General features: G+C 51.7%; 1 protein-coding gene across 1 annotated transcript; it reads left to right on the top strand.

The window, feature by feature from the left end:
• Window positions 1-2387: 2387 nt before the first annotated feature.
• On the top strand, window positions 2388-8940 carry LOC136993151 (olfactory receptor 14C36-like; the record flags this gene model as incomplete). Its single annotated transcript, XM_067303162.1, has 2 exons — window positions 2388-3290; window positions 8917-8940. Coding segments are annotated over exons 1-2 (927 nt in total), but the record flags the coding sequence as incomplete, so codon positions are not given.
• Window positions 8941-12149: the final 3209 nt, after the last annotated feature.

Below are 12149 nucleotides of genomic sequence, written 5' to 3'. Positions count from 1 at the left end.
GAGAAGTGCAAGGCAGTGTGGAGTGGGAGGAGAGAGGAGAGCTCCTTGTGGGAGAAATCTTCGCAGCCCTTGACACTGTAAGTCTCTGGCTGCAGGACAATGTTACTGAGGTTCCTGGAGGGGTCTTCTGAACCCATCCCATCCCATAACTCATAGGCTTTTTAAGGATCGCTCTCCCGGCACATCCAGTTCATAGGCAGAGGAGGAGATGCTTCAGAGCAGGGATTCCTTGCCACAGCATCACAGGGACAGGGCGTGCAGCTCCATTTTGCCAGGGGTGCCTGCAGGGTGTGAAGCCAGGGAGCACACAGAGGTCTGCTCAGGGCTGTGATTCAGAGCAGTGTCCCTGCACCCCAGGGTGCTGTGTGCCCGAGGCAGTGACTCTGCTGCCTGTGAGGCTCAGCCCTGAGCCTGACCGGGGAGCTCCTCATAGCAATATAGGGAGAAACTCTGCGTGAGAGGAGCGACCCCCGGCAGGGCAGGTTCATTCTCCTGTTGAGAGGGTGCTGTGTGGGTCAGGGATGCTCACAGCTCCAAATCAATGCGCAGGATATGTGCAAGGGGTCTTTTCAAGAGGAGATCAAGAGAAGGGCTACTTGAAAGGGTAGGAGCTTTCCTTCAGGTGTCTGCACTTTCAGTTTCCTAATTTTGGCAGGGAGAATGAAGGAACGAGGTTTCTGTTATGGGAAGGAAGTGGGACTCCTAACCTTCACTCTGAGAGATTAATAGGTCACTGGGAAACCTCAGGAAGCCACTTCATCCCCACTTTAGCCTACAGACAGCATCAACATCACCTTTGTGGCCTCATTGGAGTTTATGTGACTTGCTCCTTAGGATGTGCATGCACAGAGATGCCCCTAGGGAGTGCCCTGACCCGGGAGGTTTCCTTAGGGCAAAAGTGAGCACAGTTTTGGAGGAGGAGGAGGGTGGGATGGTATCTGTGAGCACTGACAGGGAAAAGATGTTGTGACAGAGAAAGAGCTGCCAGCAGGCTAGCTCCATGCAGCAGGGATGGGCAGGGAATAACAGGGAACTGCAGGGCATGAGCCACCTCCTCTGCAGCCAGACTTCCGACAGAGGAGAGGGGCATCTCTCCTGCTATGGGCCCATTTCATGCAGCCTGACAAAGGGGCTGAGAGCGTCTGCCCTGCGATGTCACCATCTGCGAGGCGGCATGCCCAGCTCAGTGAGGGGAAGGCTTTCCAGAATGCCTCTCTGTCTCTCTCCCTGCCTCCTTTGGCAGCAGGATCACGGTGTTGCTCCTTGTTTACCCTCCTGTCCATGCTGCTCCTCTTGTTCTCGGCCTTTCTGGATTTGGGTGTTTTCAGCTGCAATTTAGACATTGATGCTGCAAGTTGTGGAACAGAGGGGTCTGCATGGGAATGAGGTCGCCCCAGCCCCCTTCTGACTTGTGGAGCTCCAGAAAATGCAGTCTGTGGGGCTGGAAATTGAGCTGACTCTGCCTTAGAGAGAGCCCACCTCCAGTCCTAAGAATCCTTTGACCATTTCCTTATAGTGTCCTGCCAGGCTGCCACCTGCCCTCCAGAAAGGCATTGCTGTCTCATAGCATCTCTGTGATATCTGACAGCCCAGTGAGGAAGGTGCAGAGATGCTGAGAGTATAGAGATGGTGGTGGGTGGCTGTATCTGGGCATCTGCAAAGAGCCCTGTGTGTCCTTGGCTAGAAGGGGAGTGTGCAGAGCTCCCTCAGGTGCCTGGAGAAAGGGTGAGAAGTTTGGAGCTGTGCACTTTGAAACTGGACTCGTGTGCTCTCAGCAGGGGCTGGTTTCTTTCTAGGGCAACATATGAGTGTGATCATCCCACAGCTCAAAGAGGTGAAAGCACAGGACAGCTGAGAACGAGACTAATAAACAGACCAGCTGTCCTCACTCTGCAAGAAGGGACAGTGGATGCTTTTTCTCAGGATTCACAGTGGAAATGCCAAGGATTTCTGCCTTCGAGGAACACTCCCCAGGGGTGACAAGACCATCTAAAAGAAAATAAAAAGTCCCTGAAACTCTGTTTCTCAAACCTCATTTTTTAGAATTGGGACTGACATTGCTGAAAAGCCCTTCTATACGATGAGTGGATATCACCTGACAGAACTTGTGAATGTCAGAGCTGGCCATCCCCGTTGTCCTGTGCCCACTGCTTTACAGCAGGACTGACTCCTGTGGAACCCATGGGCAGAGGTCCCTGCTCCTTACAGCACACTCAGCCAGGGCAAAGTGGAGCTTCAGCAGGGGAGCTGCACAAAGATCCTCTCAGTAAAGAGAGAGGCAATGTGGGGGCTTGTATGAGACCTGCAACGTTTGGGGGTTTCTTGCCTTGAAGTCTCTGCTAACTTCTCAACGTCTTTGGACAGTCCCCATGCCTGGAGACAGCAAAATGTCCAACAGCAGCTCCCTCAATGAGTTCCTCCTCCTGGCATTTGCAGACACAAGGGAGCTGCAGCTCTTGCACTTCTCACTCTTCCTGGGCATCTACCTGGCTGCCCTCCTGGGCAACAGCCTCATCATCACAGCCGTAGCCTGCGACCACCGCCTCCACACCCCCATGTACTTCTTCCTCCTCAACCTCTCTGTGCTGGACCTTGGCACCATCTCCACCACTGTCCCCAAATCCATGGCCAATTCCCTGAGGGACACCAGGGCCATTTCCTATTCAGGATGTGCTGCTCAAGTCTTCCTGCTTTTCTTCTTGTTAGGTGGAGAGTATTGTCTTCTCACAGTCATGGCCTATGACCGCTATGTTGCCATCTGCAAACCCCTGCACTACGGGACCCTCATGAGCACCAGAGCCTGTGTCAAAATGACAGCAGCTGCATGGGGCAGTAGTTTTCTCTATTCTGTGCTGCACACTGCTAACACATTTTCAATACCACTCTGCCAAGGCAACACAGTGGACCAGTTCTTCTGTGAAGTTCCCCAGATCCTCAAGCTCTCCTGCTCAGACTCCTACCTCAGAGAAGTTGGCCTTCTTGTGGTTAGTGGCTGTTTAATCTTTGGATGTTTCATTTTCATTGTGCTGTCCTACGTGCAGATCTTCACTGCTGTGCTGAGGATCCCCTCTGAGCAGGGCCGGCACAAAGCCTTTTCGACGTGCCTCCCGCACCTGGCTGTGGTCTCCCTGTTTGTCACCACTGACGTGTTTGCCTACCTGAAGCCCCCCTCCCTCTCCTCCCCAGCTGTGGATCTGGTGGTGACTATTCTGTACTCAGTGGTGCCTCCAACACTGAACCCCCTCATCTACAGCATGAGGAACAAGGAGCTCAAAGATGCCCTGAGGAAAGTGATTTCATGGACATTTTTCAGCAGTGGTAACATTGCCATTGCTCTCCACAAATGACTCCCACTGTGTCCCGTACCAGGACTGAGCTTTTTTTGTTCACTTTATTTGTGTTATTACTAATATTACTGTTGTTATTATTAACTGTCACCCTGTTGCTACACAAATGGTTGGATTCATTCCACCTTTACTGTGACTGCTCTGTCTCACCTGGTGCCCATATAAAGTTGTGTCTAGCACTGGTTCAGAGCTGACCCCATCACAATATCTTTGTAATAAAGTAGGTTTTTCCAGGTGCAGTGCCTGAAGACTGGGCTCTTCCTCCAAAGCTGCTGTCCCTCATGCCCTGTCCCCAGCACATTTCCTTGAGACAAACTTGCCTACACTGCGTGCTGGTCCTTACCCAAAACATCATCCCCAGACAAGGCTCCATGCCCAGCTGGAGGACTGAATGTCCAGCTGTGAGCTCAGGGAGGACAAGTCCTCTGCTGGGTCCTCTGCAGGGCTGTCAGGGAGCATGCAGAGGAGGTCCCGAGGCCATCTACTGGGCCTGTAGACCATTCTCTTCCCATGGGGGTCCTGAAGCAGGGTGCCTCAGTGCAGAGTTCCAGCACAGCTTGTTGCTGCATGAACAGAGAGGAGAAACTGCCCCAGGAAACTCCTCACACACCCAGCATCTCATACCAGCTATTTCCAGCACTGTCCATTCCCTGTGGTCCTGGTGAGGGGTGATCTCTGAGGGTGACAAGCTCCGTCTCCCTGCTGGCCTCAGCACCTGTATGGGGGGGAATGTCCATCCCTGCCTGGCCTCTCTGCGGGCTCAGACCCCAGCAGATGGCAGAACATGGCCGTCTGCTAACCCCGGGGGGACAGGGACATGGCTGCACAGGGTCTGGGGACTGGTGGGAGGCTGCCAGGCAGGTGGGCTGAGGGGGACGGGACACCAAGGGCTGTCATGGGGACCATGCTGGGGGGATGTTTCCCCACTCCAGAACGCACTCTGTCCTGTGTGGTGCCTGCACAGTGGGGCTGTGGGGCCACATGCAGGGCAGCAGGGCTGGGCCAGTGGAGGGCTGAGGTGCTGATGGGAGCCACGACACTCCAGAAGTTCCCAACGGTCATGAAGGGGACTCACTGCTACTAGCAGGACTGGGGGTTTCTCAAGGGCTGCAGGCACCAGCACCACCTGCCAGGACTCCCAGACCCAGCACAGATGGTCAGTGCCCAGCACTGCACTGTGCCCCCCTGTCCTGTTTCACCGTCCTCTCTCAGGAGCGCTGCCCGGTGCATCACTCCCTGCCTAGGTGTGGAGAGGAGCTGCTGGAGGTCTTCTCTTCCTATGCCTGCTGCCCTTGGCCCTGCCCTGGCATCGGCCCACAGGTTCTGCCCTGGGTCGTGTTATGTCTCCATATGCTCTCTTCTGAGACCGTGTAGAGACCTGCAGCGCATATCTCTGCTTGGAGGTGGCCACCATGGTCTGCCTCCGTGGTCCCAGCAAATCCCAGGAAGGATGTGCTTGGAGGTGACGCTGTGATTGTCCTCAGTCAAAGTAGATGGATTGCCTGGCTGGGGGCGCAGGGGAGGAAAGGGCAAGAGACAACAAGGAGAAGATGCAGTAAGGGAAATTTCAAATGAGTTGAAGGAAAAAATAAAGAAATAACCATGGCAGTTGAATAGCAGAGGGGCACGGGCCAGGAGATTTTCAAAACTCTCCTGGAGAAGCACCTACCAACCTGATCTAACTGTCAAGTTAGCCTGGCTCAGAGCAGATCATGCTCCTGGAGATCTCTGCTGGTCCCTCCAAACACAAATCCTCTAGGAGGAAGGGGCTGGAAAGCAGAGTCCTGGGCAGGGGACAGTGTTGTGGGGTTGAGGCTTTGCTGGCACTTGTACTGCCTGGTCAAGCCTGTCCTCAGAGTTACACAGTGAGCGAGTTCCTCCTCAGAAGGAGTCTCTGCTCCATGGGCAACAGGAGTCAAACCAGTGCTGGGAGACTGCAGAGAAGTTCTCAGGAACACGCCAGGCATTCAGGCCCTTCGACTGCTGAGGTGTCCCCAGAGCGGTGCTTTGCATCCTGGGTCTGAAGGGCTGAGAAATCTTTACAGCCAGAGCAGACTGCAGTCCCATCTCCTGGACTCACAGGTTACAGGGCATCAGCAGGGCTGTACTGGCTGCAGGGAGGGGATCACTGCCCAGGGCACGAGCAGATCCCCCTCTGACCTCCCCTCTCTCTTCACACCCCAGAACAGAGATCGTGTTTCCCATGTTGGTCCTCCCTGCCAGGCTGTATTCCCAGCTGGAAGGGACGCAGGCTCCACACTGGGGAAATGCAGGAGAGCCCAGTCTCATCTAGAGGAGCAGGGTCCCACCACACCTGCTGGGTGGCCAGGAATGCAGGCTGCACACCCCACTCTGTTCCCTGCAGACCTCCAGCAGCAAGGCAGGCATGCCTGGGGGTCTGGTGCCATTGGGGTGGTGGCCTTTGGACCAGCCTCTGTCTGTAAGGGACTCAGGAGCTTCTCTGCCTTCATGTTAGTGGCAAAGTTTGTTTCCCAGGTTCTTCTCTGTGGAGAGCTGACGATTTCATTCTCAGGAGAAGGGGAAAAAGGAAACCCTTTGTCCATGAGATCACCCCGTCAACCCTCTACTGCCTTCTCCTGCTGTATCACTGCTGAAAGTCCTTTGGCAGGTGCATTTTTTGGTTTCTGACCCTCTATCTGACCCTGCTTTGAGCAGCACATTGCACTACCGGCCTCCTGTGGTCCCTTCAACCTGAATTATCCTGAAAGCCAATGAACTCAGGCCCCATTTCAAGCACAGAGCAAATGTATCTGGGACAGGAGCCCTTTGTGCTTTATGTGACCATCTAAAAGAAGGCAGGTGAACACCTCCTCCTCCCTCCTCATTCCTGAGATGGTGGAGAGGTAAGAGGAATAACAGAGTCACCATCCTGGACCGCAGCAGAGAAGATTTCATCTCATTTGGGATGGAGTTAGGCAAGTCAAAGCTCAGCTGGAGCTGGAGCTGGAGCTGGAGCTAGGAAGGGATGGGGAGGGTAACCTGAAGGGCTTCTGTAGGGACATTGGCAGTACAAGGCAGACATCCAAGGAAAATGTGGTGGCCCTGCTCAGTGGGGCAGGGGACGTAGTGACAAAGAGAGGGGAAAGGCTGAGGACCTCATTGCCTCTTTTCCCTGGTCTTTTCCTGGTCTTGTCTACTGCCAGGCCTCCCTGGCCCCCGAGTCCTTTGGCAGCATCTGTGTTAGCAAAGCCTCAGCTGTGGTAGAGGACGATGCATCTGGGGAGGACTTTTGCCCAGTGGGCACACACAAGTCCATGGGACCTTACAGGAAGCACCCCAGGGTGCAGGGAGAGGTGGCTGGAGTCACTGCAATGCTGCTCCCAATTGTCTATGAAATGTCAGGGTAATCAGGGAGGTTCCTGATGCCTGGGAAAAGGCAGACATCTCAGCCGTTTTCCAGAAGGGCAAGAGGGAGGATCTGGACAACGACAGGCTAGTCATCTTCATCTCAGTCCCTAGGAAGGTGATGGAGCAAATCCTCCTGGAAACCATCTCCAAGCATAGGAAGGAGAAGGCCTGGAAGAGGCAGCATGCGTTGACCAAAGGGAAACGGAAACCATGCCTGACCAAGCTGATTGCCTTCTACCATAAGATGAATGCCTGCGTGCACAAGGGGGATTTTGCAGGGGTTTTGTGAACCTTCACTTTAGCAAGGCCTTTGGCACAGTCCCCCAGAGTCTCCTTATAGGCAAATTGTTGAGCTCTGCCCTGGATCAACGGACCATAAGGCAGGTGGAAGATTGGATGGGCCATCAGGCTGAAACGCTGTCATCAGTGGTCCAAGTTCCAAGTGGCAGCCGGTTACTAGTGGCATCCCTCAGTGATCAACATGTGGGGCAGGACTGCTTAACACCTTTATGAATGGCCTGCACAATGGATGGAGTGCACTCTCAGCACGTTTGTGGCCAGTGCATACATGGGGGGAGCCCCTGGGTCTCGTCTACCCTAAGTGCTGTGATTCAGTGAATCTTTCCCTGGAGAGCTCTGTAAAGAGAGAAGTGGCTGAAGAAGAAGAAAGGACAGAGAGGCAGAAGAAGAGAACTGAAACATGACAGTTTAAATAAAGTAGTTCCTCCAAACAAAGTTTCTGCATTCCGAGTGTTGGCAGCAAATGTATTTTGATGAATAATTTGTGTGTGTATATATAACATACACACACACACACACACACACACATATATGTATAAACACACACTTGCATAGAGAGGCTAATTTCTGTAATGCATGAACATGGTCCTGCCAATTAACAAGAAAAAAAAAATATATATATATATGGCAATGGTAAAAACTGTGTGAAGTTTTGGAAAAGAGGATTTCTTGTCAATTGTTGCAGTGAGTTATTTTTTGAGAAGATCTCAACTTATGACTAGGATCTACTTTTGGGGCTTGATTCATTTGACCTCATAGGGAGGCTATTTGCTGCCTGAGGTGCCCTGGGGTAGCTGTGTTGCCATGTGGTGCTGGAAATTTTGGAGGTGATTCCTGTGTGGGACCTTAGCTTGTCGTTAGGAAAAGTATCTCAAAACAACTGAGTTGAGACAACTTAGTTCCCTCCATAGAGTAGAAAGGGAAGTGCAGAGAACTGTATTTGACAGAGACATCTGCACTGACGGGGTCTGGCCTGGGGTGAGATCAGCCTCCTCCTTGTTGTCAATGTTGTCAACCCCTTCTTGCCCAGTTCTCTGTGTCCTGCCTAGTTAAGAGATGGGAATCGGGGCTTCCAGAGACGGACATTTCCACCTCTTGCACAAAACCATCCCCTGATGAGATTATTTGTAATGCTGGAATCAGTCTTCCTTCAGCGCTTAGAGAGGGCCCATTGGTGATTATATTAGTCTACTTCAATGAACATGATGAAATAGTGGAAATCTTCAGGAAGGGTGTTAATCTGGGGAGAAGAAATATCGATGTGCCCTTGACCTTGTGTTTCCACTGCTCTGTCTATTAGGCTGTGCATGTAGTCTCAGTGATCTCTCACATATTTCCACATGTCCTGATAAAATTTTTCATTTCTGAAGTCATCTTTGCATCAGACTATCTGGAAATATGCACTTTCCATAGTTTCCCAGTTTCCTCCTCCCCTTCCTCTTTATCATTCAGGTACCTCTCAACTCTCCAGTTGCTGCTCTGAGCTGCTGGGAGTCTGAAGCTTGCCTCGTCTTTCAGCAGTCTCATTGTCACTTCAGCCAGCTCCTTTGTTGTGTTTTGGTCTATCCCTTCCAATCTATCTGTGGAAAACATTTCAAGGCAGGTTGTGTCTTGTGGGCAGTGGACCTCACTGGAGGCAGCTTGGACTTGGCATACAGTTGAGGAGGGTTTTTTTTGTATCTTTTATTAAACTGTTCCAAACTTTATTTTTGTTTATTTGCTGTTAAGAAAAAAACCCTTCTGTGTCCGTCTGCAGCTAGTTCTCTAAGGAAAGCAGGTGGGAACTGGTGCACATGAGCTGTAACATTCAACTACAGCCTTGAGTGGCAAAAGGTTCGATTTTCACAAGAGTGATGTGAAGTCCCCAGTGGCTGATGAGGGAAATGGCAGGGCTGGAGAGCTGCGGAGGAAGGTTCTCCATACATGTCTCCTATCAAAAATACTGCTTTGCCTACATGCCCTGACTTTGTGAGGAGACACTGTGGGTCAGTATGAATTGGGGAATGAAGGTATGACTTATTCTGCAAACTGAAGACTCAAGAAAGCTTAAGAAGCAGACATCTTTCTTTTCAGGTGCTCATTGAATTCTGCCCAATTTCAATACACTCCTCCAAACATTCCAATTAACCCCACAAGAATTGACAAACTGAAGAAAGTTATGGAAAGAGGCATGGCTCCCTAGGGTTTTTTTATTATTATTTTAATGACCCCTTGGTGTATTTGGGGCTGAGCCCATGAACTTCAGATGCTGAGAGGAGGCTGAAGAAACTTCTCAAGAAGTTAAATTCAAAAAAAATTCTAAGTTTCTTGGAGCATTAATGGGTCCCACCGAGGGCCATTACCAACAAAGTCTCCGCAGGGGCTGATTAGAGAAGAAAGTTGGAGGCCCTGATTGCAGGTAGGCAAAGGCAATGTGAGGGTGGCTGTGATGCCAGGTCAACCTTGATGTGTATTATCAAGCAGAGTGACCAGGAACTGACAGCCATCCCCTGGGTAGGGTGATGCTTTCCATTACGAATTGGTCAGGGCTCTTCCTGGGGCCAGTGCGAGGGTGAGGGTGCACAATACCAAGTTAAGGACCATGATATGGCATGTCCTGGGCTCCCAAGGGACAAGGAGGTAGCAAGGCCACAGTGCTTTAAGGAATGGCATCTTCTTGTGGGCCTCGGTGTCAGAGACACCAGCCATAGCCAAGAGGACAAAGACCTAGCTGTGTTGGGAGCTTTCAGCCTTGGCAGTGCCCTTGGCCGTCTCCACCACAGGCTGTCCTATGCTTTCCCACACCTCTGCCTGTTTCCCTGCAGAATGTACACACCCAAGCTGCTTCCCCACCTTGCTCCCACCCCATGATCTCCCTACCTCTCCTGATGTCTTCCTGTCCTCCCTTGCTTTTCCTTGAAACACAAAGCCAGGGGCTGATCCCAGACTCCCTCTGGGTGACCTGTTGCACCTCAGCACTGCCCTACGAGTGACATTCTTTTGACCTGAAGTCCATTCTGAACCTCTCAAGAGGCAGTTTGTGGACCTTTCTCCTTTGCATGCCATTTCCCACTGCCAAGAAAATTTTCATCATCTCTGAAACCACCCTTCAAGCAGTCACAGGCTAATAGTCTACTGCCCTTTGCCTCCTGGCTAAAGAAAACCAGGTCCCTCAACCTCTCCTCATGGATGGGGTTATTCCCACCTAGGCACAGGACTTGACGCTTGTCTTCTAAATCTTCATGAGGTATTTGTTGTCCAACTCACCCGAATTTCTCAAGTTCCTTTGGGACTGAAGCTCCTCTGTGTCAAAATAAAACAAAAAAAAAAAGAAAATGAACAAATAAACAGAGAAACCAAGCCAGTGCCACTGAGTTAAGGGTGAGCAGGGGTGGGGTGGGCTGTATGGGACAGGATCAGGGTGGTAAAAGAGAAGGACTTAGAAGGAATGGAAGAAAAAAACAAGGAAATTAAAAGTGAAGTCAAGGATTGGTCAGGGCTGTCTTGGGGATTCCTGCCAAGAAGCCCTGCATCTGAATAATTCTGACTGGAGGAGGACAAGAAAGCTGGCCTGCTTCCACTGTCACAGGGCACCTGCGTGCTTTCCCTGACATCCACAAGAGAAGATGGAGAGTGGGAAGAACCATGGACATCTTCAGGGTGGAAGGGACCTCAGGAGGTCTCTATCCCTTCATGTGCCCAGAAATGTAATCTGAGAGGATTCACCTGATGACTCACTGCTCACAAAAGTGAGGCTGAACTGCCTACAGCTCCCCAGGTTGCCCTTGTGGCCTTTTTGGAAGATGGATGTAACAGTTGCCTTTCTCCTACTGCCCCATCCCTGATCCGTTCCTCCGTCTTTGAAATTTCCAGATACAAGAAAGCATCATCCTTATTGGCCCATCTGGCAGCTGTGCAAAGAAGTTGTCCTTGATGCCCCCCAGAAACCTTGTGGCCTGCTTGCACTCTGCTGTTTGCCCTTCCAGTTCATGTCAGGGGGATTAAAGTCCTGCCAACAAGAACCAGGGCCTGTGATCCACAGACTTGCTCAGGTTGCTTAAAGGAGACTGCATCCACCTCCCTACCCTCATTGGGTGGTCTGTAGCTCCCACCATGATGTCACCCCTACTGTGATGCTCACCCACAAGCACTCACCCAAACCCTTGCCTCTCCCATGGAAGTGCACCGCACATCCAAGCTGCCCCTTCACACAAAATACATCCTCCCTCCTCATCTTCTCTGACAGTCTCTCCTGAAGACATTGTACCCAAAAGCCTTGCCCTCCAGCCATGTGAGTGATCCCACCACATCTCAGTCATTCCAGTGATGTTTCACACCTGTGACAGCTTGTACATCTCCATCTGCTCCTGTTTCTACCCCAGGCTGCATGCATTTGCATATATTTGGGCTGCAGAGCATCAGCTGTGGCACAGAGAGCAGACTGGTCATGGTGAAAGATGTTACTGTCAGCCAAAGACACTGTGTGTGCAGTGGCCCCACTTCAGAGCAGAGCCATGCTGGCATGGATAGCAGGTGGCAATGTAATGGTGAAAGGAGGTTCCCACCGAGAGAGCAAAGCCTGCAGTGCGCAAGGCCAGGGAGAAACAGAGCTGGACTGTGCAGGAATGCCAGGAGAGGGGTTTGCTGCCTGAGCTGATTTGTAGCACCTTGGGGCTTATGACAGAGGTGAACCGATCTCCAGGCAGGACAAGGTGCCACTGAAGAAGACCCTGGGCCTGCGCAGCCTGTGATCCAGGCACCCTGAGGTCACCATTACCCTAGTCCCCGTTCACATCATCTTGGGGGGTGAGAAGAGGTTCAGGCAGAGAAGAGCAAGAAGGGTTTGAGAGTGCAGAGACTAGGGCGGAGACCTTGGTGTGATGTGCCTCCCATTTATGCAGCACGCTTGGATGCAGACAGCATGGACTTGGCCTAAAGGCAGTGGAGGGATTCAGTTGTTTGGGCACAAGTAGAAAGCCTGAGATAACCTGGGTTGTCTGCCCAGCAGCCACTCCGAAGGGGCATGGTTTTCCCATAGGTCCCATCCAGGCAGTTGTGCTAGAAACCCCAGGCATCTGACATGGCCCTGACAGCCTGTTTCTAAGCCATTACATCGAGTGTGTGCACTGAATTACATTAGCAGTCTGCACTGTA

The sequence above is a fragment of the Apteryx mantelli genome, chromosome 11 (assembly GCF_036417845.1).
Source record: "Apteryx mantelli isolate bAptMan1 chromosome 11, bAptMan1.hap1, whole genome shotgun sequence".
Taxonomy (NCBI): domain Eukaryota; kingdom Metazoa; phylum Chordata; class Aves; order Apterygiformes; family Apterygidae; genus Apteryx; species Apteryx mantelli.
The sequence above is the reverse complement of the archived record's forward strand: the minus strand, read 5'-3'. Positions and strand labels throughout refer to the sequence as shown.